Here is a 25,977-nt window from a genome sequence, read left to right on the forward strand (position 1 = left end):
CTCCCATCCCTCCCCATCGCTCCCCATCACTCCCATCCCTCCCCATCTCTCCCCATCGCTCCTATCCCTCCCCATCGCTCCCCATCCCTCCCCATCGCTCCCCATAGCTCCCCATCCCTCCCCATCGCTCCCTATCACTCCTCATCCCTCCTCATTGCTCCCCACCGCTCCCCATTGCTCCCCACTGCTCCCCACCGCTCGCATTACCACCTGAACCAACCCCCACCACACCCCCCCACACACACACACCCCCGGTGTGTGGAAAAATTGTCTTCCACAAAACCGGTCCCTGGTGCCAAAAAGGTTGGGCACCGCTGCTTTAGATATTAACCCCTTATCAGATATATACCTTGCAAATATTTTCTCCCATTTCACAGGTTGTCTTTTCATTTTGTTAATGGTTTCCCTTGCTGTGCGGAAGCCTATTAGTTTGATGTAGTTACACTTGCTTATTTTTGCTTTTGTTGCTTCAAATCTTGTTTCTTTCTTATGGTAGGCAGATCACACATCTCTGAGTCACTTCCAGCCCATCCTGGCCATGCTCTCTTTTCATTACCAAAATGGCTCATCACAGCTTAACAAAGATGATGCTGTCACCTGACAGCACTTCTGCCAGTCATGAAACTAGCCTTTCCTTTCGTCCCGCTGCACAAAACTGGGCAGTCACTCAAAAGGACGCATCTTTACTACAGTAAAAAATGTCTAAAATATATCTATACCTATACCTACGTGTGTGCATATATTTTCTATTATATAGATAGACAGAGATCAAAAGGGAGGCTGAGTTTAAAATATATGCGTAGAAATGAATATATAAATTGATTACATATAGAAACATTTGTTTGTATAATAAAAGAATAAAATCTATAAGGATATATACCAATCTATTAATGTTAGTTTCTCTCTAGGAGGTGGGATTAAACGGGAACTTTTAATTTTAACTCTTTGTACTATTTTTTTAATATTCAGTATAAATGTCTCTATAATCAGAAAATGTATTTATCTGGGGGGAAAACAAAGTTGATGCCAAAAAATATGGGCTCAAATCACAGCTAAAAGGACTTAACTTATACACCACAAAGTTAACCAGTAGTAAAGACTGTTCAGCAATCATGAAATATTTCCCCAAGCTATCAGCAATAATAATTCCGTGGTAATGGACATTGTCATCCTCTGTCTCCCTGTGGCAGGGGACAGTGAGGTATGACACCAGAAAGATTCAGATATCCAATATCTCAGCCTCAGGCATCTAGAACAGGGACAGAATCTTCCTCCTGGAGTCCACATAGGAAATTCACAGGATTGTCTCCCTGGGACCTATGTCACCCCTTTGTTGACCACTTGCGACAGAACAGAGAGTAAGGAGTGACCCATCCTGGACTCCCATGGAGAGGAGGGGCTACACTCCCAAAGGAAGGAGGTCCTCTTTCCAGCAAAAGACCGGGAGGGATAGGAGCGGAGGAAAGCGCCAGCTGTCCACTGCAGACGGCCAGTGAATGCATTATCCTGTCATGCATGTCCAATTAAAGGACAATTCAGTTTTCTCACTTGCTACCAAGTAAATGTTAATAGTGACAACTATTCCAGCTGAAAAATAGATTCTCTTCTCCTGGGGCATTAATATTCAAAGACAGCATCCAATAGAGGCTGCTCTTGAGTTAATTTCGTTAGGTGGAGGCAGTAGGGACATAAGATTTGGCTTAAAAAGAATCAAGGCTGCTGAAATAGTTTTGACATTTTCCTTCAGAACTGATAAATAAAATTTAAGACATTCTAAAAAAAAAACAAACAAACAACTATCACCAATAAATGTTCCCAAAATTTGTGTTCATAAAAACCAAACAAGAGAACTGTGAGCTGAGAGCCAATGAATATTATCTTATGAACAAAGACTCTGAGGGGAAAGAGGCTCAGGAGGGATAGGAAGAGAGGGATGGTATCTAAGACTGAAATCCTGACTTAAGAGAAATCTGTCCTAATGAGGAAGGAGAAGAAGAACAAAGAAATAAACTAATATGACTGCCTAGAGGGTTTCCAGATGAGATTTGACTAAAAAACTAAAAATAAAAAAGGGGGGCACATCCCCAAGAATGAATACAAAACGGTAACATCCACTCATTCGTTCATGAAGCACCCACTCTGTGGCAGGCACGGTTCTGGGCGCCAGGGTCTGGCCAGGAACAAGACAGGCAAGGGCCCTGCTCTCTTGTTTCTCAGGCAGGTGGGGAGATGGTAAACAAGGAAGCATATGAACCAACAAGATAATTCCAGATAGTGGTAAGTGCTACAAAGACATTAAAACTGGATGGAGTGTCAGTGACTGGTGCGGGGGTACTTTCCACTGGGACGCCAGAGGATGAGGTTGAACTGAGTTCTTAATGATCTAAGGAACCAACCACATGAAGAGCTGGGAGCAGAGCCTTCCAGGCAGAGGCAACAACAAATACAAAGACCCCATGTGACAAAGGAGGTTGTCATATTTTAGTAAAGTGAACACCAGGGTGGCTGGGGTCCAGAGAGCACTGGAAAGAGTGTGAAAAATGAGATCCATGTGGAAACCCCAGCAAAGATCCAGGATTTTAGTCTAAGTACATGGGGAAGTCTCCAGAGAGGTTTTGAGCAGGGGAGTGGCATGAATTGATAGGTTTTCTAGAGATGCCCTGGATGCTTGCTTGGTGGACAGAAGAAGCAAGAAAGGAAACAGGGAGAAAAGTTAGGAAGTACTGCAGCATTCCAGATGACAGATGATGGAGCTGTGGGCTCGGGATTAGCCATGGAATCAGAGAAGTGACAGATTTGGAATGGGTCTTGAATAATTTGGGTAAGAGTGTGAAGGAAAGAGAGAAATCTAGGAGAAAATCTAGGAGAAAGATGACTCCTAGATTTTGGCTGTAGCAACTGTCATTGTCACGTAAGAGCTGTAGAAGACTGGGAAAGCCATGGGTTGGTGGGGAGTAAATTCAAGGGTTTTATTTTAACCATGTTGAGTTTGAGATGTCTATTTAACAGCTAAGTAGAAATGTCAAGTTCGGAGCTGGGTAGACGAGTCTGGAACTCATCGGTGAGTCTAAGCAATAAATTAACTTTGGGAGTCAACATCAAATAGGTGGTATTTAATGCTATGACGAGTTCATCTGGAAAGAGTGTCTACAAGAGAAATATAGAAGGCTGAGTCTCAAGGGACATAAAACTCAGAATTAAGAAGAAGAAGAACAAACAAAGGAGACTGGGTAGAAACCACTATTGTAGTCAAAGGGAAAACAGGAGGATGTGGTTTTCCAAAAGCCAAGAGAAGAGAGTGCTTTAAAACAGAAGAAACACTCCCCTGTCAACTATGCCAAAAGCTACTGAGAAACTGGATAAGAGAAATGCAGAGAACGGATCACCAGATTTCACAGGCTGGAGGTGGCGGGTGACATGATAAGAGCCATCAGTGGAATATGATCAGGACAGAAGTCCAATTGGTAAACCTAAGGAGAAAATGGGTGAGTGGAAGCAAAGGTAGCCACCATGGCAACTCGAAGAATGGAGCAGAAAGTTGGGCCAGTAACTGGAGGAAGCTGGAATGGGAAATGAGGTTAGGGGAGGGTTTGTTGGTAAGATGAGAGGTACCAGGATATACATTTTAGAAGGCCAAGCGGAAGCAGATCAGGAATTTCACTTCTATGTGGGTTTTTTTTGTTTTTTTTGTTTTGTTTTTTTGCAGTACGCGGGCCTCTCACCGCTGCGGCCCCTCCTGCTGCAGAGCACAGGCTCCGGACGCGCAGGCTCAGCGGCCATGGCTCACGGGCCCAGCCACTCCGCGGCACGTGGGATCTTCCCGGACCAGGGCATGAACCCGTGTCCCCTGCATCGGCAGGCGGACTCTCAACAACTGCGCCACCAGGGAAGCCCTATGTTATTTTTTATATCATTCCTTAGGAACCAAGGAGGTCAGCATCAGTAGGACAGGAAATCAGGATCTGACTGACTTTTTCTTCCATTAGAGGCAAATAAACTATTAAAACCTTGCTGGGAGCAGAGGGGAAAGTGATCAGAAGACATCAACATGGGTTCATCAGGAACAAGCTACTTCATATTATAATTATGGATCAAGGCTGCTTGGTGACTTCCCTGGTGGTACAGTGGATGAGACTCCACACTCCCAATGCAGGGGGCCCAGGTTCGATCCCTGGTCAGGGAACTGGATCCCGCATGCCGCAACTAAGAGCCTACATGCCACAACTAAGAACCAGTACAGCCAAATAAATAAATAAATATTTCAAAAAAAAAAAAAAGACACTGATTTTTCACAAAACTACTGCGATAGCTTCCTAACTGGCTTCCCTCCTCTGTCTCTCATCCCTCTACTCCATCCTCCACTGCAAAATCTAAAAACAAATCCAATTATTTCACTTCCCTGATTAATGCCTCTCATGACTGACACTTACAGAACAACCTTCTTAAGAAGAACACCCAACACCCTTAGCAAGGCAGACCAAGCCCTGTAAAATCTGACCCCAGCCTTTCCTTCCCGTCTCATCTCTGACCACGCAATTTGCAAAACATTAATCGCAGCAGCTCCAGCCACAGTGGACATCTCTGCACTTGTCCTGCTCTGGCTTGGCACATGCTATATCCTCTATTTAGGACATCCATTCAATCTGCACCCAACTGAGGGGAGTTTGGGGAAAAATGGATACATGTGTGTGTATGGCTGAGTCCCTTTGCAGTGTACCTGAAACTATCACAACATCGTTAACCGACTATATTCCAATATAAAATAAAAAGTTAAAAAAAAATCTGCACCCAACTCATCGCCCTGGGAAATTCCTAGGGGGTCTTTAATACCCACTCAAATGTCTCATGGAAAATGCATTACATTCCAGAGGGTCCTTCCAGAAGACAGATCTATGACAAACAGCTAGACATCACAGGAAACAACTTCATCTCAGCATAAGAGGTTTAGGAACAACTCAGTTGTCTGAAATGAAAGGGAACGTTGTCAGGTAGTACCTTCCTCCCAGTGGGGCATGTGGACACAGGAAGATGATGTCTTGCCAGGTGAAAACTCCATCCACGTCTACTGTTCAATAGAACCCATTTAATTATTTGATGGCTATCATTGTGAGGAGGAGGCAAAAATCTGTCTCTAGAAACTTCTCTCGTTCCTGGTTCTACCCTCTGGAGCAATTCAGAATTTGTCTATGTCTTTTTATACACAGCAGCTTTTCACAACGGCAGACACTTATTACACTAGGCCTCCTCCCAGTCACTCAAATTTGCTCTTTCATAACTTACAGATGTTTGCTGACTCCTGGCAGTGCCGCATTCAGAATCTCTATTTGGCATATAAAGCATCTAACACATCATGCTACTTCTTAAGGGGGCAATTGCAGCTTGATTTTGTACCCTAGCCCCCAACCAAGTACATGGTACACTGGTCACATTCCAAAGAAAGAATTAATGTAAAATCTGCAACATTTCACGTTCATTGTAGCTCTGTTTACAATAGCCAGGACATGGAAGCAACCTAAGTGTCCATTGACAGATGAATGGATAAAGAAGATGTGGGCCATATATACAATGGAATATTACTCAGCTATAAAAAGGAACAAAACTGAGTTATTTGTAGTGAGGTGGATGGACCTAGAGTCTGTCATACAGAGTGAAGGAAGTCAGAAAGAGAAAAACAAATATCGTATGCTAACACACATATATGGAATCTCAAAAAAAAAAAAGGTTCTGAAGAACCTAGGGGCAGGACAGGAATAAAGACGCAGATGTAGAGAATGGACTTGAGGACTCAGGGAGGGGGAAGGGTAAGCTGGGACGAAGTGAGAGAGTGGCATGGACATAGATACGCTACCAAATGTAAAATAGATAGCTAGTGGGAAGCAGCCCCATAGCACAGGGAGATCAGCTCAGTGCTTTGTGACCGCCTAGAGGGGTGGGATAGGGAGGGTGGGAGGGAGGGAGACGCAAGAGGGAAGAGATATGGGAACATATATATATGTATAACTGATTCACTTTGTTATAAAGCAGAAACTAACACACCATTGTAAAGCAATTATAGTCCAATAAAGATGTTAAAAAAAAAATCTGCAACATTTCAAATACCTACATCACTTGACCACAGGAAAGGAAGACTTCTGATGTCCTGCTGGAACTGAAGCAGCCGGGAAAGGGCTCCTGCAGGACAGGCTGCCTTGAAGTCACATGTAAGTTTTCTGGTATGTCCTGCATCAGGCTCCTCCCCCGAGCCCCACCCCCAATCCAGCCTCTTCTGAGGCTTTCTCTGAGCCAGGCCAGCTCTCCAGTTGCTGGCTGTGGTTGTTGGTTCAGGATCACAGGCAGCAGTAAGTGGGGTGGACCCCTAAGCATCCAGAAGAAAGAAAACTATTCAAACAAGAAAAAGCAGAAACAAGAGATTTACCTCTTTAACCATATCCCAAATTAGTGGCCCACAGAGCGTTCATCCACTGCAATATGCATATAGAATTAAAAATAGGTTCTTGGGGCTTCCCTGGTGGCCAGTGGTTGAGAGTCCGCCTGCCGATGCAGGGGATACGGGTTCGTGCCCCAGTCCGGGATGATCCCACATGCCACAGAGTGGCTAGGCCCGTGAGCCATGGCCGCTGAGCCAGCGCGTCTGGAGCCTGTGCTCCGCAACGGGAGAGGCCACAACAGTGAGAGGCCCGCGTACCGCAAAAAATAAATAAATAAATAAAAAATAAAAAAATAAAAAAAGGTTCTTGAATTCCCTGGCGGTCCAGTGGTTAGGACTCTATGCTTTCACTGCCGAGGTCGCAGGTTCGAGCCCTGGTCGGGGAGCGAAGATCCCGCAAGCCACATGGCGTGGCCAAAAAAAAAAAGAAAAACACAGGTCCTATCGAGCCCGGGCCCACTGACGTGGTAGTGCGGAGTCTTAACCACTGGACCACCAAGGAAGTCCCCAGGTCCCAGTTTTTAATGTGGTTTTTTCAGAGTAACTTTGAGCAAAATTCTATCATTAACAAACAGAAGGCAGCAAAGAAAAGGGGGAAACTTGACATCACTCTGTGATAAATGTTCAAATTATTTCCAGAAATCCTTGCTAGGTAACTAGTCCAGACCTGACCAGTAAAAGGAGGATGCAAGCTACATATGTAATTTTAAATTTTCTTGTAGGCACATTCAGAAAGGCGATAGTATTATATTTGATTTAACCCAATATATAGAAAATATTATAATTTCAACATGTAACCAATATAGAAAATTATTAAGATACTTTTACATTCCTTTTTTCAAACCAAGTCTTTGAAATCCACTGTTTTGACACAGTACATCTCAATTCGGACCAGCCACACTGCAAGTGCTCAATACCCATAGATGACTACTAATTATTGTACTGGACAGTGGAGGTCTAGGCTATAAATAAATCCTTTTAAGATACAAGTCAACTTTAGGTTCAAGATACTTGTAAAGTCTATTCTTAGGAACAGATTTATATTATAAAAATAATTATCAAATGCAAAGCATTTGGTGAAAAATGCAAAGCTATAGAAAGTGATATGCATTGAAAATAAAGACTTCTAAAAAATTAAGCACTTATCACAAGGTGGATGCTTCTGAAACCCTCAGACTCCTTTTTCAAAGTCAAAAATAAATTACATAATCAGTCCTGTGTCATGGACCCAAACCTTCCAACAAATACTTCGGAGTTCATGGAGTTCGGGACATTCTTTTTATAGATGAAAAAGAATCCCTACCAATCTCTGCACCCAGCAACCGACTTCTGTCTAGTGTGACAGACGGTCAAGTGCTGATGGACTGACATGGATACACTGCTCTGTGCAACCATGCACTGAGTCATAGTCGCCGAGTGGGCCCCCAAATGAAACCTTACATAACAACCAGAATGGATTAAAGATGCCCAGTGGCAATTTTAACATCGATTAAAAAATCCTCCAAAACATATGCCACAAAGCCTTCTCAGAACCATTCCCTGAGTAGCAAAGAAAGACTATTGTCTGATATTTAGAAATGAAGACCCAATACAGAAAGGGCACTAGATAAGAAGAGTTGCAAAATAATTCTATGAGCTTCAGGATAATCACCCTCAGGAACAAAACGCTCCAGCTCAATGTTATAATTTCAATCTTCGCTCCAGCAAAGAAAGTAACGAGCTGGCAAATATAACAGCCAAGCAAGAAACGCCACCGAAGCCAGCCTCTACTGAAAATCCATAAATAAGTGGTGCATATTTTAAGTCATTAACTTAAAATTCCAAGCACACGGGGAATTATTAAGATCAATGAGTAATGGGTAAAATGCAACTGAAACAAAGCTACGATCAAAAACAAGATTTTTTTAAATTGTTAATTAAATCATAAAACTCAGCCAAAGCAACTTGGGCTTTTAATATAGGGGACTTAAGTATTAATCCTGCTAATCAAAGGAAAACAACTTCAGGCCACCTTTTCTATTGATATGCAACACAACGAATCCAGAGAGTCTAGGTGAGGTCGCTGTCCATAAGTTACTGAGAAAGACAGTGAGCTTACAGGGCCTCATGACAGAATACACTGGTTCTTTACTGAAAATTTCAAAAGGAAACCTTTATTGATCTTAAATTTCAAAAGGAAACCTTTATTGATCTTAAATTAAGTCTATAAATAGTTAAGTACTCTTAAAATTAGCAGTATGGGAGCCCACAGGGTTCAGTCTCAGATATAGATCATCCTCAAGAAATGAACTTTCGGCAGAGCTAGAACTCCCAGCTCGGGGTCTCTTCCCTCTGCCGTCAAGGAACTGTCCCGGAGCCCGAGGGGAGGGCAGCCTCACTGAGGCTGCCGGCTCTGGAGGGGCCCCGGCGGCCAAAGCCGCAATAGTCCTGGGGACCGCAGGCCGGATCACTCATCCTGGGGTAAGCCAGCTGCCACATCATGAGGACACTCAAGCAGCCCTAAGGAGAGATCCATGCGGCAAGGAACTGAGGCCTCTTACCTACAGCCACGTGACCATGTGGATGAAGGGCTCTTGGTGCTGCAGCCAGGAGTCAGTGCTGTGCCTCTGAGGTGGGAGAGCCAACTTCAAGACACTGGTCCACAAGAGACCTCCGAGCTCCACATAATATCAAACGGCGAAAATCTCCCAGAGATCTCCATCTCAACACCAGCACCCAGCTCCACTCAACGACAAGCAAGCTACAGTGCTGGACACCCTATGCCAAACAACTAGCAAGACAGGAACACAACACCACCCATTAGCAGAGAGGCTGCCTAAAATCATAATAAGTCCACAGACACCCCAAAACACACCACCAGACGTGGACCTGCCCACCAGAAAGACAAGATCCAGCCTCATCCACCAGAACACAGGCACTAGTCCCCTCCACCAGGAAGCCTACACAACCCACTGAACCAACTTTAGCCACTGGGGAGAGACACCAAAAACAATGGGAACTACTAACCTGCAGCCTGCAAAAAGGAGACCACAAACACAGTAAGATAAGCAAAATGAGAAGACAGAAAAACACACAGCAGATGAAGGAGCAAGATAAAAACCCACCAGACCTAACAAATGAAGAGGAAATAGGCAGTCTACCTGAAAAAGAATTCAGAATAATGATAGTAAAGATGATCCAAAATCTTGGAAATAGAATAGACAAAATGCAAGAAACATTTAACAAGGACCTAGAAGAACTAAAGATGAAACAAGCAATGATGAATAACACAATAAACGAAATTAAAAATAGTCTAGATGGGATCAATAGCAGAATAACTGAGGCAGAAGAACAGATAAGTGACCTGGAAGATAAAATAGTGGAAATAACTACTGCAGAGCAGAGTAAAGAAAAAAGAATGAAAAGAACTGAGGACAGTCTCAGAGACCCCTGGAACAACATTAAACACACCAACATTCAAATTATAGGGGTTCCAGAAGAAGAAGAGAAACAGAAAGGGACTGAGAAAATATTTGAAGAGATTATAGTTGAAAACATCCCTAATATGGGAAAGGAAATAGTTAATCAAGTCCAGGAAGAACAGAGAGTCCCATACAGGATAAATCCAAGGAGAAATATGCCAAGACACATATGAATCAAACTGTCAAAAATTAAATACAAAGAAAACATATTAAAAGCAGCAAGGGAAAAACAACAAATAACACACAAGGGAATCCCCATAAGGTTAACAGCTGATCTTTCAGCAGAAACTCTGCAAGCCAGAAGGGACTGGCAGAACATATTTAAAGTGATGAAGGAGAAAAACCTGCAACCAAGATTACTCTACCCAGCAAGGATCTCATTCAGATTTAATGGAGAAATTAAAACCTTTACAGACAAGCAAAAGCTGAGAGAGTTCAGCACCACCAAACCAGCTTTACAACAACTGCTAAAGGAACTTCTCTAGGCAGGAAACATAAGAGAAGGAAAAGACCTACAATAACGAACCCAAAACAATATAGAAAATGGGAATAGGAACATACATATCGATAATTACCTTAAATGTAAATGGTGCTCCCACCAAAAGACACAGATTGGCTGAATGGATACAAAAATAAGACCCATATATATGCTGTCTACAAGAGACCCACTTCAGACCTAGAGACACATACAGACTGAAAGTAAAGGGATGGAAAAAGATATTCCATGCAAATAGAAACCAAAAGAAAGCTGGAGTACCAACACTCATATCAGAAAAAATAGACTTTAAAATAAAGACTATTAGAAGAGACAAAGAAGGACACTACATAATGATCAAGGGATCGAGCCAAGAAGAAGATATAACAATTGTAAATATTTATGCACCCAACATAGGAACACCTAAATACATAAGGCAAATACTAACAGCCATAAAAGGGGAAATCGACAGTAACACATTCATAGTAGGGGAATTTAACACCCCACTTTCACCAATGGACAGATAATCCAAAATGAAAATAAATAAGGAGACACAAGCTTTAAATGATACATTAAACAAGATGGACTTAATTGATATTTATAGGACATTCCATCCAAAAACAACAGAATACACAATTTTCTCAAGTGCTCATGGAACGTTCTCCAGGATAGATTATATCTTGGGTCACAAATCAAGCCTTGGTAAATTTAAGAGAATTGAAATTTTATCAGGTTTCTTTTCCGACCACAACGCTATGAGACTAGGTATCAATTACAGGAAAAGATCTGTAAAAAAATACAAACACATGGAAGCTAAACAATACACTACTTAATAATGAAGTGATCACTGAAGAAATCAAAGAGGAAATCAAAATATACCTAGAAACAAATGACAATGGAGACACGACGACCCAAAACGTATGGGATGCAGCAAAAGCAGTTCTAAGAGGGAAGTTTATAGCAATACAATCCTACCTTAAGAAACAGGAAACATCTCAAATAAACCACCTAACCTTGCACCTAAAGCAATTAGAGAAAGAAGAACAAAAAAACCCCAACATTAACAGAAGGAAAGAAATCATAAAAATAAGATCAGAAATAAATGAAAAAGAAATGAAGAAACAATAGCAAAGATCAATAAAACTAAAAGCTGGTTCTTTGAGAAGATAAACAAAATTGATAAACCATTAGCCAGACTCATCAAGAAAAAAAGGGAGAAGACGCAAATCAATAGAAATAGAAATGAAAAAGGAGAAGTAACAACTGACACTGCAGAAATACAAAAGATCATGAGAGATTACTATAAGCAACTCTATGCCAATAAAATGGACCACCTGGAAGAAATGGACAAATTCTTAGAAATGCACAACCTGCCAAGACTGAATCAGGAAGAAATAGAAAAGATGAACAGACCAATCACAAGCACTGAAATCGAAACTGTGATAAAAAATCTTCCAACAAACAAAAGCCCAGGACCAGATGGCTTCACAGGCGAATTCTATCAAACATTTAGAGAAGAGCTAACACCTATCCTTCTCAAAATCTTCCAAAATATAGCAGAGGGAGGAACACTCCCAAACTCATTCTACCAGGCCACCATCACCCTGATAAAAAACCACACAAGGACGTCACAAAGAAAGAAAACTACAGGCTCATATCACTGATGAACATAGATGCAAAAATCCTCAACAAAATACTAGCAAACAGAATCCAACAGCACATTAAAATGATCATACACCATGATCAAGTGGGGTTTATTCCAGGAATGCAAGGATTCTTCAATATATGCAAATCAATCAACGTGATACCCCATATTAACAAATTGAAGGAGAAAACCCATATGATCATCTCAATAGATGCAGAGAAAGCTTTCAACAAAATTCAACACCCATTTATGATAAAAACCCTCCAGAAAGTAGGCATACAGGGAACTTTCCTCAACATAATAAAGGCCATATATGACAAACCCACAGAAAACATTGTCCTCAGTGGTGAAAAACTGAAAGCATTTCCACTAAAATCAGGAACAAGACAAGGTTGCCCACTCTCACCACTCTTATTCAACATAGTTTTGGAAGTTTTAGCCACAGCAATCAGAGAAGAAAAGGAAATAAACGGAATCCAAATCGGAAAAGAAGAAGTAAAGCTGTCACTGTTTGCAGATGACATGATACTATACATAGAGAATCCTAAAGATGCTACCAGAAAACTACTAGAGCTAATCAATGAATTTGGTAAAGTAGCAGTATACAAAATTAATGCACAGAAATCTCTGGCATTCCTATACACGAATGATGAAAAATCTGAAAGTGAAATCAAGAAAACACTCCCATTTACCATTGCAACAAAAAGAATAAAATATGTAGGAATAAACCTACCTAAGGAGACAAAAGACCTGTATGCAGAAAATTATAAGACACTGATGAAAGAAATTAAAGATGATAAAAACAGATGGAGAGATTTACCATGTCTTGGATTGGAAGAATCAACATTGTGAAAATGGCTCTACTACCCAAAGCAATCTACAGATTCAATGCAATCCCTATCAAACTACCACTGACATTTTTCACAGAACTAGAACAAAAAATTTCACAATTTGTATGGAAACATAAAAGACCTTGAATAGCCAAAGCAATCTTGAGAACGAAAAATGGAGCTGGAGGAATCAGGCTCCCTGACTTCAGACTATACTACAATCCTACAGTAATCAAGACAGCATGGTACTGGCACAAAAACAGAAAGATAGATCAATGGAACAGGATAGAAAGCCCAGAGATAAACCCACGCACACATGGTCACCTTATCTTTGATAAAGGAGGCAGGAATGTACAGTAGAAAAGGAACAGCCTCTTCAATAAGTGGTGCTGGGAAAATTGGACAGGTACATGTAAAAGTATGAGATTAGATCACTCCCTAACACCGTACACAAAAATAAGCACAAAATGGATTAAAGACCTAAATGTAAGGCCAGAAACTATCAAACTCTTAGAGGAAAACATAGGCAGAACACTCTATTGCATAAATCACAGCAAGATCCTTTCTGACCCACCTCCTAGAGAAATGGAAATAAAAACAAAAATAAACAAATGGGACTTAATGAAACTTCAAAGCTTTCGCACAGCAAAGGAAACCATAGACAAGACCAAAAGACAACCCTCAGAATGGGAGAAAATATTTGCAAATGAAGCAACTGACAAAGGATTAATTTCCAAAATTTACAAGCAGCTCATACAGCTCAATAACAAAAAAAAGAAACAACCCAATCCAAAAATAGGCAGAAGACCTAAATAGACATTTCTCCAAAGAAGATATATAGACTGCCAACAAACACATGAAAGAATGCTCAACATCATTAATCATTAGAGAAATGAAAATCAAAACTACAATGAGATACCATCTCACACCGGTCAGAATGGCCATCATCAAAAAATCTAGAAACAATAAATGCTGGAGAGGGTGTGGAGAAAAGGGAACACTCTTGCACTGCTGGTGGGAATGTGAATTGGTACAGCCACTATGGAGAGCAGTATGGAGGTTCCTTAAAAAACTACAAATAGAACTACCATATGACCCAGCAATCCCTCTACTGGGCATATACCCTGAGAAAACCATAATTCAAAAAGAGTCATGTACCAAAATGTTCATTGCAGCTCTATTTACAATAGCCAGGACATGGAAGCAACCTAAGTGTCCATTGACAGAAGAATGGATAAAGAAGATGTGGCACATATATACAATGCAATATTACTCAGCCATAAAAAGAAACGAAATTGAGCTATTTGTAATGAGGTGGATGGACCTAGAGTCTGTCATACAGAGTGAAGTAAGTCAGAAAGAGAAAGACAAATACCATATGCTAACACATATATGTGGAATTTAAGAAAAAAAATGTCATGAAGAACCTAGGGGTAAGACAGGAATAAAGACACAGACCTACTAGAGAATGGACTTGAGGCTATGCGGAGTGGGAAGGGTAAGCTGTGACAAAGTAAGAGAGTGGCATGGACATATATACACTACCAAACGTAAAATAGATAGCTAGTGGGAAGCAGCCGCATAGCACAGGGAGATCAGCTCGGTGCTTTGTGACCACCTAGATGGGTGGGATAGGGAGGGTGGGAGGGAGGGAGACGCAAGAGGGAAGAGACATGGGAACATATGTATATGTATAACTGATTCACTTTGTTATAAAGCAGAAACTAACACACCATTGTAAAGCAATTATACTCTAATAAAGATGTAAAAAAAAAAAGAAATGAAGTTTCGTTGTCAAAACTCATGGAAAAGGAAACCCATTCTTTAAAAGGACATTGACATTCTCTCAAACATATCTTCCTAAGTGACATTTAGTAAAGTCCTCTTCTAGAAGTCTACCTCCCATGCAGTTACTCCAGCTCCTCCAACCCCCAACCCAAGCTCCTTGGCCACACTTTTCCCTCCTCCTAATTCCTAAGGATTTAGTACTTTATTATGTCCCAGCAAGAGATAACACTTCCTCCTTGGGAGGAGGAGGAAAGAATCTAACAAGATTCTAGGGCTTCCCTGGTGGCGCAGTGGTTGAGAGTCTGCCTTCCAATGCAGGGGATGCGGGTTCGTGCCCGGTCCGGGAGGACCCCATCTGCCGTGAAGCGGCTGGGCCCGTGAGCCACGGCCGCTGAGCCTGCGCGTCCGGAGCCTGCGCTCCGCAACGGCAGAGGCCATGGCAGTGAGAGGCCCGCGTACCGCAAAAAAAAAAAAAGATTCTAACAAATCCAAGATGCTCTTAGGGAGGGTGCAGAAGGGAAAGCCCGTGAGCACTGTTGCATTAATGACACCAATCCCATCACAGCTATGAAACCCCTGCGCTGTGCCCAGACTGGACACCAGATCCAGAAGATCAGATCTGACTAAAGTCAGGAACAGTGTTTGAAAAGCCAGGACAGGTTATAGGTACGATAAGTCAGCTGAAGAAGAATGGGCACTTATAGCAAAACTAGTTCCACACACCCAATTTCTGCCTTACGCCGGCTCCCTCGTACTGCCCACTGAACACCAGCCTACACTTCTCTTCCACTTATTACCAGCTCAGTAATCCTTGCCATTCTCCATTCAGAATCCATTCTTTCCTTTTATTGGCATAAGACAGCAACATACAATGTCAGAAGCCTCAGCCCAACACTTCTGCTGCCTGCAACTCATTGCTGGAAAGTCTCTTAAAGGAAGCAGAGCTTTTTACTTTGTAGATTAAAAAAAGGAGTAAAATGTAAATATTCTTCTGAGTGATCTACAGTAATACTCAAGGGATTGGCAAATCTGATGTTCTTCTTAGAAGAGACAAAGCTGAAGAACTGGAGAAGGAAAGAATCTTGAGATAATTTTCTAAGACTTTACACTTTTTCTAGGGCTGAGTCCAGGAGGGACTCTTGATTTCTTTGCCATGTGATGGGGTATAGACCTAGTCAGGGTCACCCATGCATCCATATGTTTCCCAGAGTGGATGTTTTCATTTCCTGCCACAGACCCTAACTCAAAACTAAACTTCAACCCACAACCTTATGCCACTGTGTTCACATGCGTGCTGAGGGATGTTCTTGGAAGTTATGAGAAAATGTAATCTATGGTCCAATAAACTTGGGGATTTAATGAACTAATGTACAATTCAAGACTGCAATAGAAAGTACAGTGTTTCCCTAATACAGCAGTTCTCAGACTGTGGTCTGTACAACTCAGTGAACCAATATTTTCCAAATAATCAATGCATGATGCTACAGAATCATTCATGCTTAAAAGATTCATTAAAGCACAAGACAGACTAATGGATTTTAATATAACAAAGTGCAAAAAGGGCTCTGATACGCTTTCAGATGTCATATTGCCACAAACCTTTAAGAAACTACCATTTGTCAAGTTTTGGTACAGTATTAAAGAAAAATATCCACAATTTTCTAAAAAGGTTATAAAATATTTCTCCTTTTTCCTACTACAAATCTGTGTGAGGCCAAATTTTCTTCATATGCTCAACCAAAACAACATATCACAAAAGAATGAGTGGAGAAGCAGCTGAGAATGAATATCTGACTATTGATCCAGACATGAAAGAGATTTGCAAAAACCAAGCAAACAGAAAGTAAAACTATGCCACTCTTATCACTAAATGTTTGGGAAAATACAATTATTTTTCACAAAAAAATATTGTTTAGGCTTCCATATATGGGGCTTATTTTGTTTTTCAATAAATTAAAACCTTTATAATTTTTCAGTTTTAATTTCTAATATAAAAGTATTAATAGATATAACCCACATGAAACTCTTTGGGATACTCGGTAATTTTTTAGAGTGAAAAGGGTCTTCAGATCAAAAAGTTTGAGATGCTTCCCTAATATATTTTGATCATGGAAGCCTTTCTGTGTGGAACACCTTGAGCATATTCTATGGAACATACAATGGGAAACAGAGTCTCATGTTGTGCTTATCAAACTATTCCGGGGGGCTTCCCTGGTGGCGCGGTGGTTGGGAGTCCGCCTGCCGATGCAAGGGACATGGGTTCGTGCCCTGGTCCGGGAGGATCCCACATGCCGCGGAGCGGCTGGGCCCGTGGGCCATGGCCGCTGAGCCTGCGCGTCCAGAGCCTGTGCTCCGCGGCGGGAGAGGCCGCGACAGTGAGAGGTCCGCGTACCGCAAAAAAAAAAACCCAAAACAAAACAAAAAAAAAAACTATTCCTTTTCATGTCTCTTCTCCCTAGACCTTCTTCAATAAGTTAATTTATATGCTGCTCAAAGGGTTTCCTCTCACACAGTAGTTTTGTGCTTATGACCCTGGCAGTAAATGCATATATCTTTTCTGGCAAATACAGGGGGATACTGACTTCATTTATTTAGAAGAGGCCATAATCTACAGAATTATTTCACTGAGCAAATGCTACAAATTGGAGAACTGACGACATAGGTTAACGTGCTCCTATAGCAGATAGTCTGCTATGAGATGCCGCGCCAGGATGTCCCAAGAGCGTAAAGGGTATCATGTCAGCTAGAATCGGGGCCAATTTGGTTTACCACTCAGTTTCCGACAACAGGAGAGTCACTGACTGAGATGCTTATGTTACAAATCACTCTTTTATAAAACCAGCAGGATGACAGTAATTTATTACTCTGAGTACCGACAATTTGTTTGTAAAAACCGTAAGCAAGCCAAAAATAACTTAAGAACAGATTCATATTTCTACCGTGGCTTTTTAGAACACAGAGTAAGGCCAATTCTTTACTTTCAGCACGACTCGAAGCCCCAGTTCCAGAACTTAGTTATAAATCTCTCCTCCTGTCAGGTAGCTGAATAACTGGCTAGAAGCCTGTTCTCAGACGGCTATAAAAGATTTTGGGCAAGAGTCAAAAGTGTAAAGTGTTGAACAGCTATTCCATGCAAAAACTCCCCCCAAGGAAACTCAGTCCTTCTATAGTGCTGGCACGGAGTACGGGCTGTTCAGTCCTCTAATTTTCATTCTGGAATTTACCCAAATAACAGCAACCATTAAATATACTTACGCAGTTTTTTAAGCATCTAGTTTATAAAAATGTTGCTCAAGGATGACCGGGATCTCATCCTGAGAGCTGAAGACGCTCATCTTGGTCTCTTTTTCTTTTTACTTAAGACTAGAAGTGAAATTAGCATGTAATCTGCTTCTGGTAAAACTTTCTTTAGTGAAAAATTTTTATAGCCATAAATGCTTACTAGTTTTAGGTTCCATTCTAGTTCATTTAGTCCTCCCAGGAACTCTACGAGATAGAGACTATAATTATCCCCATTTTACAGATAAGGAAACAGGCTCAGTGTTGCCTGAGGCCACCTAGTTTACAGGTGGCAGATAGGACTAGAATCCCGGAAGTTAGTCCCTCTGAACCAGACGCTGTCCCACCTGAGATGCATGATTAATAACATCGAATGCTTTTTATTAAGAAGATATCCTATTCTGTGCATAAAATAGTGGTTTTTAGCTCCAGATGAACCATTATTTCAAAAAGCCTTCCTTACACTCCAGTGTGTTAAGCCCCATTCTCTGTCTTCCCATCACACCCTGTCCACAAACCACGTGGTATTTACCTGCTGCTGCTTCTGTCTCCCTTCTAGCCTGTACTACATCCTCCCACCCAGTACCTGGAGCAACAATCTGAATGAGTGAGAGAACCAAGGAAAGAACAAACAAAAGTGAGTCTCCACAAATCCACTTAGTCACAAAGAACATTAATTTCCAAATGAGGTTCGTGCATCATGGAGGGTATGCAAAAAAAAACCCAGTGGAGTGCAGGGAGAAAACATTAGCATTTCTCTTTCTATTCACCGACATTTACCACAAGGATTGGCATTAGCATCCTCAGAGTCTGCTCCAGTGTGTGGGGCAGACAGCCACACAGGCCGGCGAGGCACTCAAGGCCTAGCATGGGCATTCCTCAGCTTGTGGGGTTAGCAGCAAGGCCCTCACCTGCTTGCTTGCTTTCTGTAGCCAGTTTACATGGGCCGAACTGAGAAAGTGGCTGTCGGGATTATATTTTCAATTGTATCTAAAGTAACCCTCACAAAACGGCCAGGTGGCTTTGAATGAGTCCTGCACAGAACTGCAAAAAAATGCTAGCAACAATACAAGCACAAATAAATGGGAAAATAGTAGAGCTGGCGATATTGTTTTTTTTACCATTTCTCATATAATATCTTTCTCACCCGTATCATAAGATATAACAACAAGCTGGTCAGATCGGACTTGAAGTTAGCCAAAAAAACCCAAAAAAACAAAAAACCTGAAAGTATCAAAACTTAGATTCATATCCACTATTTTTTACCAATGGTCTCTGCCTAAGTGAATATGATACCTTGGGAAACTGCCTAATAATACTCTTCTACAGCTTATAAATAAATATATTTTTGTTAACAAGATCAAAAATGTGGAGCTCGCTGATCTAGAACTTTGCTACTCAAAGTGCAACCTTCAAACGAGCAGCGCCTACGTCACCTGGAGGCTTGTTAGAAATGCAGACTCTCAAGGTCCATCCCAGACCTACTGAATCAGATTTTGCATTTTAACAAGATCCCCAGGTCCTTCATAGGCACATCTCTGTTTGCGAAGCACTGCTTTAGAACACACATCTTAAATGATCTGAATCCTAATAGTTCAGCTCTTATGTATACGCTTAGAAAGATTTCTCTGTTGAATTTTTGAACTCGTAAACTTCTGATTTTAATACCTATTATCAAATGTTCTTCAAGACTATAGAGAACTATCCCCATGAACCAAAAATCCAGTGAAATAATCTACGTATAACTACAGCATTAACTCCTTATTAATTCCAGTATCTTAAAATAAATGTTCTGATCCTGTTCAACAAAAACTATCCAGCCACACCTTCATCTTTTTGATCCCCACCTCCACTTACTTTTGTTTGACCGTCGGCTTTGAACACATAGCAGATACTCTGCTGACTGGCTGCATCGTCTTTAATCAGACAAGCAAAATAACTTGGGTCGTGACTGTTATGAATCAGTCTGTGAACTCGCTGAGGCTTACACTCGAAGATGCTGGAACAGATCAGTGGATCCCATTGTTGGCTTTTCCCTGGTTCAGGCTCACATCTCAGTCCGGAGGGCGAAACACAAAGGTGGACTTGCTTGGTACCAGACTCCTTTGTGGAGGACTGCCCGCTGAGCCTTCGCACCTCTGCCACGACCCAAGGCAGCATGGGCATGGTGGTCAGAGAATGCACGGGTAAGAAGCCCACCAGCTGGAGGCTAAATTCCACCGAGACCTCGCTAGGAAATGGATGTTTCCTTGCTGTGAAGGTTATTGGTTCCATGTTGGGAAAGGTCTGGAAACTCAGCAAAACATTGCCGCTGTTTTCTATTTTAGACCAAACAATCTATTTTACATGCTTCTGATGCAGAATCCTGCAGGAGAAAAACAGAGGCATTAGAATTTAATGAAGTTGCAGCATTTCAGAGCTTAAGAGGCTGAAGCCCAAGGAGAGGAAGAAATAGATATTAGTTCACATACGCTGCTCTGCCTAGGAAGAGCTTTCTTGAAATCGTATTACATATAAAACCTGAAAATGCCGTAACTGTCACACTCACTACGGGTTACAAAGATCCCACCGGGAAGACTCCGGTTAAACATAAGCCTCATAGAGCCAACAAAGGCCAGCACCATAGAAAACAATATAGTGCTGCTTGGACGGCTTTAAACCCTGCTGCATTATTTAACATACTTTCAAGGAATTTTTTAAGATGATTAAATTCAGTACTGGTGGCTTCCCCCAAGAAAGTAATCTTGCAAGAAAAATATATCAGCTCTCTATCATCACAGTCTATTGAACCAGTCCAGTTTTCAACAACTGACCTTATCACTTATACCACTGAAGCTTTAAAACGCTCTTCCTGACTTCCCTGGTGGTCCAGTGGTTAAAACTCTGAACTCCCAACGCGGAGGGCATGGGTTCCACCCCTGGTCGGGGAACTAAGATCCCACATGCCACACGGCTGCAGCCAAAAAAAAAAAAGAAGGCTCTCCCTGATGTAGCCCAGAGGTTCTGAATCACCAATTCAAATTCCATTAACATGTACTTGGCAACTATTATGTTCTGAACACCATCATAAATATTTTGTTTCGTTCATGTACTACAAACACCCCAACACCTTGCATCTCCTCATCAATAGAGGGTGTTTCCTGTACTAGGACCCAAACTCACTCAGTGGGAAATTTTTCCTTCTCTATGGGTGATTTTCAAAAACCACATTTGACGTATCTTAACACCCTCCTGCTCCATTGGATGACAAAACCCTTTTGTCCAAAGCTGAGTTGTCTACAGGATCTCAAGCTCTATTCCTTACTCATTTGCTCCCTGGACCTTCATTCTCTCATGTATTCCCTGATCATATATACACACGCTAAGAAGAAATTCTATGAAGACGGAGACTGCATCTTATTCACCCACAGAGCCTGACTCAGAATAGGCTCAATAGATATTTTAAGAGAGTGAATGAAGTCTCTCTCCCATCCAAAAAAAAAAGATATTTTCCCTTGACCTCAAACCTCCCCCGGCCTCAACTCTTCTTTCCCTACACAACTGTCTCTAAGGTAAAGTCTACACTTGCTGTCTCCACTCCCTCCTGCCCATCCACAATCTAGATTGCAGCCAGAAGTAATGAAGAGCCCCCGCAATTGCTCCCATTAGGGTCGCCCACATCCTCTGGTTGTGAACTTCAAAGGGGGACTTTTAGTCCTTAGCTGCCTTGTCCCTTCTGACGAATTTCTCAATGTTGACCACTCCATCCTGCTTGAAACTCTCCTGGTTCTCCTCTTACCTCTCTGGTTGCTTCTTTTCAGTTCCTTAATGGCTTTTCGCCCCTGCTTGACTCCATCCTCCCCCCTCATTCCACCTGCATCCTTTGGACAATTTCACCTAATCTCTTGATGTCAGTGACCACATTCTAATACTCCTGCTGCCACTGATAACAGCTTACTTTCATTAGGTACCAGGCACTTTGCAACTGTTCTCATTTCACTTTCATAACAACCTTCATCTCTCACCTTGGTCTCAGTTAGAGACTACTATTATTGCCATTTTTACCACTTAGGAAACTGAGGTCCAGAGAGCGTGAGTCGCTTATCACAGGTGATTTGAGTTTGCACCTGATTCTCAACCTGTCCTCCTGAATGCTGCACAAGAATGCATCTACCACATAAACCCTGATGATTCCCATATGTTTGTCTCCTTCCTGAGTTCCAGTTCAGGATAGTCTATTAAGTATTTCTATCTGGATATCCTACCCAGATAGCGCCTCAGCCTCAATTTAGCTGTTTTAAAACTAATTCAGTCTCACCTCCCTCCTTTCCAGAACTTCTCTTCCTTCCCATAAGCTACATCTCTGCAACAACATCACAATTTATTTTATTGGCCCAGTCAAAAGCCAAGGAGTCACAGCTGTAGACTGAATGTTTGTGTCCATCCTCCCTCCATTCATATGTTGAAATCCCAACCCCCACTGTGATAGTGTTTGGAGGTGGAGCCTTTGGGAGGTGAACCCATATGAATAGGATTAGTGCCCTTATAAGAGACCCAGAGAACTCTCTTTCCCCTTCTACCATGTGAGGACACAGGGAAAAGACAGCAGTCTATGAACCAGGAAGCCAGCCATCACCAGATACTGAATCCACCAGCACCTTGACCTTGACCTTCCCATCCTCCAGAACGTGAGAAATAAGTTTCTGTTGTTGGAAACTACCCAGTCTGTGATGTTCCGTGACAGCAGCCTGAACAGACTAAGACAGTCATTCAGATCCCTTCTTCACCCTATCACTACTTCTAAGCTGACTTCACATCTAAATATATCTTATCTTTTCTCAGCTGGAGAAAAGGTGCCCCCATCTTCAATCCAGCCTTCACATATTTCCTAGAGTAATTCAGCTAACCCATAAAATGGATCACGTCACTCCTCTGCTAAAATTCCTTAATCACAGACCCGTAAAATCCAAACTCCTCTACAAGGCATTTAGGATCTCTTCAGAATCTGGTCCTGTCTATATCTGCAACTGCATATTCTCCCCTAAAATGCCCTCCTTCATGCACTTTTTGGCTCTGAAGATAGGTAAATAGGCACAGTTCCCCATATGAGATATGATTTCTCACACCTCTGTGCCGCAGTGCATACTGTTCTCTCTCCCAGGAACACAGTGCCTGTCACCAACTGTAGAGGGCCTGAGAATTTACCCTACTTGCAAGCTAACAAGTCAGGCTGCCACAAGTTAGGCTGCCACAAGTTAGCCTCCTGGTAGAGGACATGAGACTTCCAGGTCAGAGACAAGGGACCATTTATTACTCAGAGCAAAAGCAGTAGCCACAGAGGCAGCATTTCTGCTGGTTCCCTGACCCTCAGTCCCCACAGGCAAGGTGACACCTGTATCCACAGTGGGTTACAGGAAAGGCACCTGAGTTTCGGGGGACTGAATATTTTATAATGGGGAGTAAGCATGTCTGTCCTTCAATTCTGGAGTGTCCTCCAGAGAGAGAGACTATTTCTATCTTCTATGGCTGCTGCTATTAAAAAAAAGAAAAAAGAAAAATTGAAAAGGCAGTCCAGAACAAAGCAGTCAGTGCCTCTGCTCACAAAATAGAGTCATGACAGACCCAAGAAGACTCTCCCAATGACTCCCACTCTTGTCCTCTAACCTAATCCCAACTCATATACAAGTCCTAGTTCAAGCAACTATCACCTCTTCCTTCCAAGGTGATTTAGGCCATCCATCCTGTCCTGCTGCACTCTGTACCTATCATCATATTTACTTTTAAAAGTTTGAATAGGTTTCCCTCAACAAGTCTGTAAGCTTCTTAAACTCATAAGGTTTGGGGTCTCTAAAACCAGTATTCAAATTCTAAACCTTTTCTGAACTAGAACTGAAGTCTATTCTTTTTACTCTATGTTTTTGTGTGTGATATATATGCATATATCCTAAGAATTAATTCTTATAATATAATTTGAACATAGTTAAGGGCTAATTTTTTAACTTTAAATGTTCAAAAGTTCAGAAATAAACCCATATTTTATTTAGAGTGCTAAAGTATTTCATGAAAGTGTATTCCCTGTCTCTTTTCCTTTAAAGTACAGTTTCTCTTGATGATGAAAACAGACTTGAAGTTCATATAACCCCATAAATAATGATCTCTCTCTCCTTTTTTTTCTCTCACCTATAGGTGAAAGTGGCATTAAATGTCTGGCTCAGCTTCCACTCCTATAACTGAATCTGTTTTAAGTTCTAACTGTTGACAGCTGGTAATCCCAAGACATGTTTAAAGCAGTACTAGAATTATTACAAAGGATAGACCCAAGAGCTCTCAATTAGTGTAGATGAGGCAGTTATTAATATGGTGGCAACAAGCGTAGCAGAATTACTTTGCTTTCTTGTAAGGGAATATATGCATAGTGCAATAAAAAATTACACAATTTAATTGTTTGAATCATTTGGTAAATAATCAGTCATCAAATTAGTTCTGCCATTTCACTGACAAAACTATTTGGATGCCTTGAGTTTTCACTTTTCAACCAGCTGGAGCACATCACAGTTTCTTTTTAAAAATAGATTGGACTTTAACACTGTTAATAAACTATCAAATAGTAAGTTCTACTTCAGACATAGTCATAATTATTTATAAACAATTCAGATTCTGCTGACATAAGATTCATGGTAACTTAGACTAGGTAATTATTTACTGTTCAGTAAAAAGTTCCATGAGGATTAGATAGCAAGACGGCAGAGTAGAAGGATGTGCTTTCACTCCCTCTTGTGAGAGCACCGGAATCACAACAAACTGCTGAACAATCATCGACAGGAAGACGCTGGAACTCACCAAAAAAGATACCCCACATCTAAAGACAAAGGAGAAGCCACAGTGAGATGGTAGGAGGGGCACAACCACAATAAAATCAAATCCCATAACTGCTGGGTGGGTGACTCACAAACTGGAGAACACTTCTACCACAGAAGTCCACCCACTGGAGTGAAGGTTCTGAGCCCCACATCAGGCTTCCCAACTTGGGGGTCCGGAAACGGGAGGAGGAATTCGTAGAGAATCAGACTTTGAGGGCTAGCAGGATTTGATTGCAGGACTTCAACAGGACTGGGGGAAACAGAGGGCACACACAAAGTAGTGTGTGCATTGGGACCCAGGGGAAGGAGTGGTGAGCCCATAGGAGACTGAACAAGACCTACCTGCTGGTATCGGAGGGTCTCCTGCAGACGTGGGGGGTGGCTGTTTCTCACCGTGAGGACAAGGACACTGGCAGCAGAAGTTCTGGGAAGTACTTCTTGGCGTGAGCCCTCCCAGAGTCTGTCATTAGCCTCACCAAAGAGCCTGGGTAGGCTCCAGTGTTGGGTCGCCTCAGGCCAAACAACCAACAGGGAGGACACTCAGCCCCACCCATTAGCAGACAAGTGGATTAAAGTTTTACTGAGCTCTGCCCACCAGAGCAACAGCCAGCTCTACCCACCACCAGTCCCTCCCATCAGGAAACTTGCACAAGCCTCTTAGATAGCCTCATCCACCAGAGGGCAGACAGCAGAAGCAAGAAGAACTACAATCCTGCAGCCGGTGGAACAAAAAAACAACATTCACAGAAAGATAGACAAGATGAAAAGGCAGAGGTCTATGTACCAGATGAAGGAACAAGATAAAACCCCAGAAAAACAACTAAATGAAGTGGAGATAGGCAACCTTCCAGAAAAAGAATTCAGAATAATGATAGTGAAGATGACCCAGCACCTCGGAAAAAGAATGGAGGCAAAGATTGATAAGATGAAAGAAATGTTTAACAAAGACCTAAAAGAATTAAAGAAAAAACAGCTACAAGAATTAAAGAACAAACAAACAGAGATGAACAATACAATAACTAAAATGAAAAACACACCAGAAGGAATCCATAGCAGAATAACTGAGGCAGAAGAACAGATAAGTGACCTGGAAGACAGATTGGTGGAATTCACTGATGTGGAACAGAATAAAGAAAAAAGAATGAAAAGAAATGAAGACAGCCTAAGAGACCTCTGGGACAACAAAAACCTCAACAACATTCGCATCATAGGGGTCCCAGAAGGAGAAGAGAG

General features: G+C 41.8%; 1 protein-coding gene across 8 annotated transcripts in view; it reads right to left on the bottom strand.

Moving 5' to 3' along the window:
* Positions 1–25,977, bottom strand: part of TBC1D1 (TBC1 domain family member 1) — a 288,411-nt gene that overhangs the window by 252,114 nt on the left and 10,320 nt on the right. For all 8 annotated transcript variants that reach the window (XM_029236067.1, XM_029236069.1, XM_029236070.1 and 5 more), the window contains exon 2: positions 19,763–20,270. In XM_029236067.1, coding sequence (XP_029091900.1) covers positions 19,763–20,179 — 417 coding nt within the window. In that variant the 5' untranslated portion in view covers positions 20,180–20,270. The remainder of the gene's footprint in view (positions 1–19,762; positions 20,271–25,977) is intronic.

Source organism: Monodon monoceros, unplaced genomic scaffold (assembly GCF_005190385.1).
Source record: "Monodon monoceros isolate NGI ecotype Baffin Bay Population unplaced genomic scaffold, NGI_Narwhal_1 Super_Scaffold_20, whole genome shotgun sequence".
Classification (NCBI taxonomy): Eukaryota; Metazoa; Chordata; class Mammalia; order Artiodactyla; family Monodontidae; genus Monodon; species Monodon monoceros.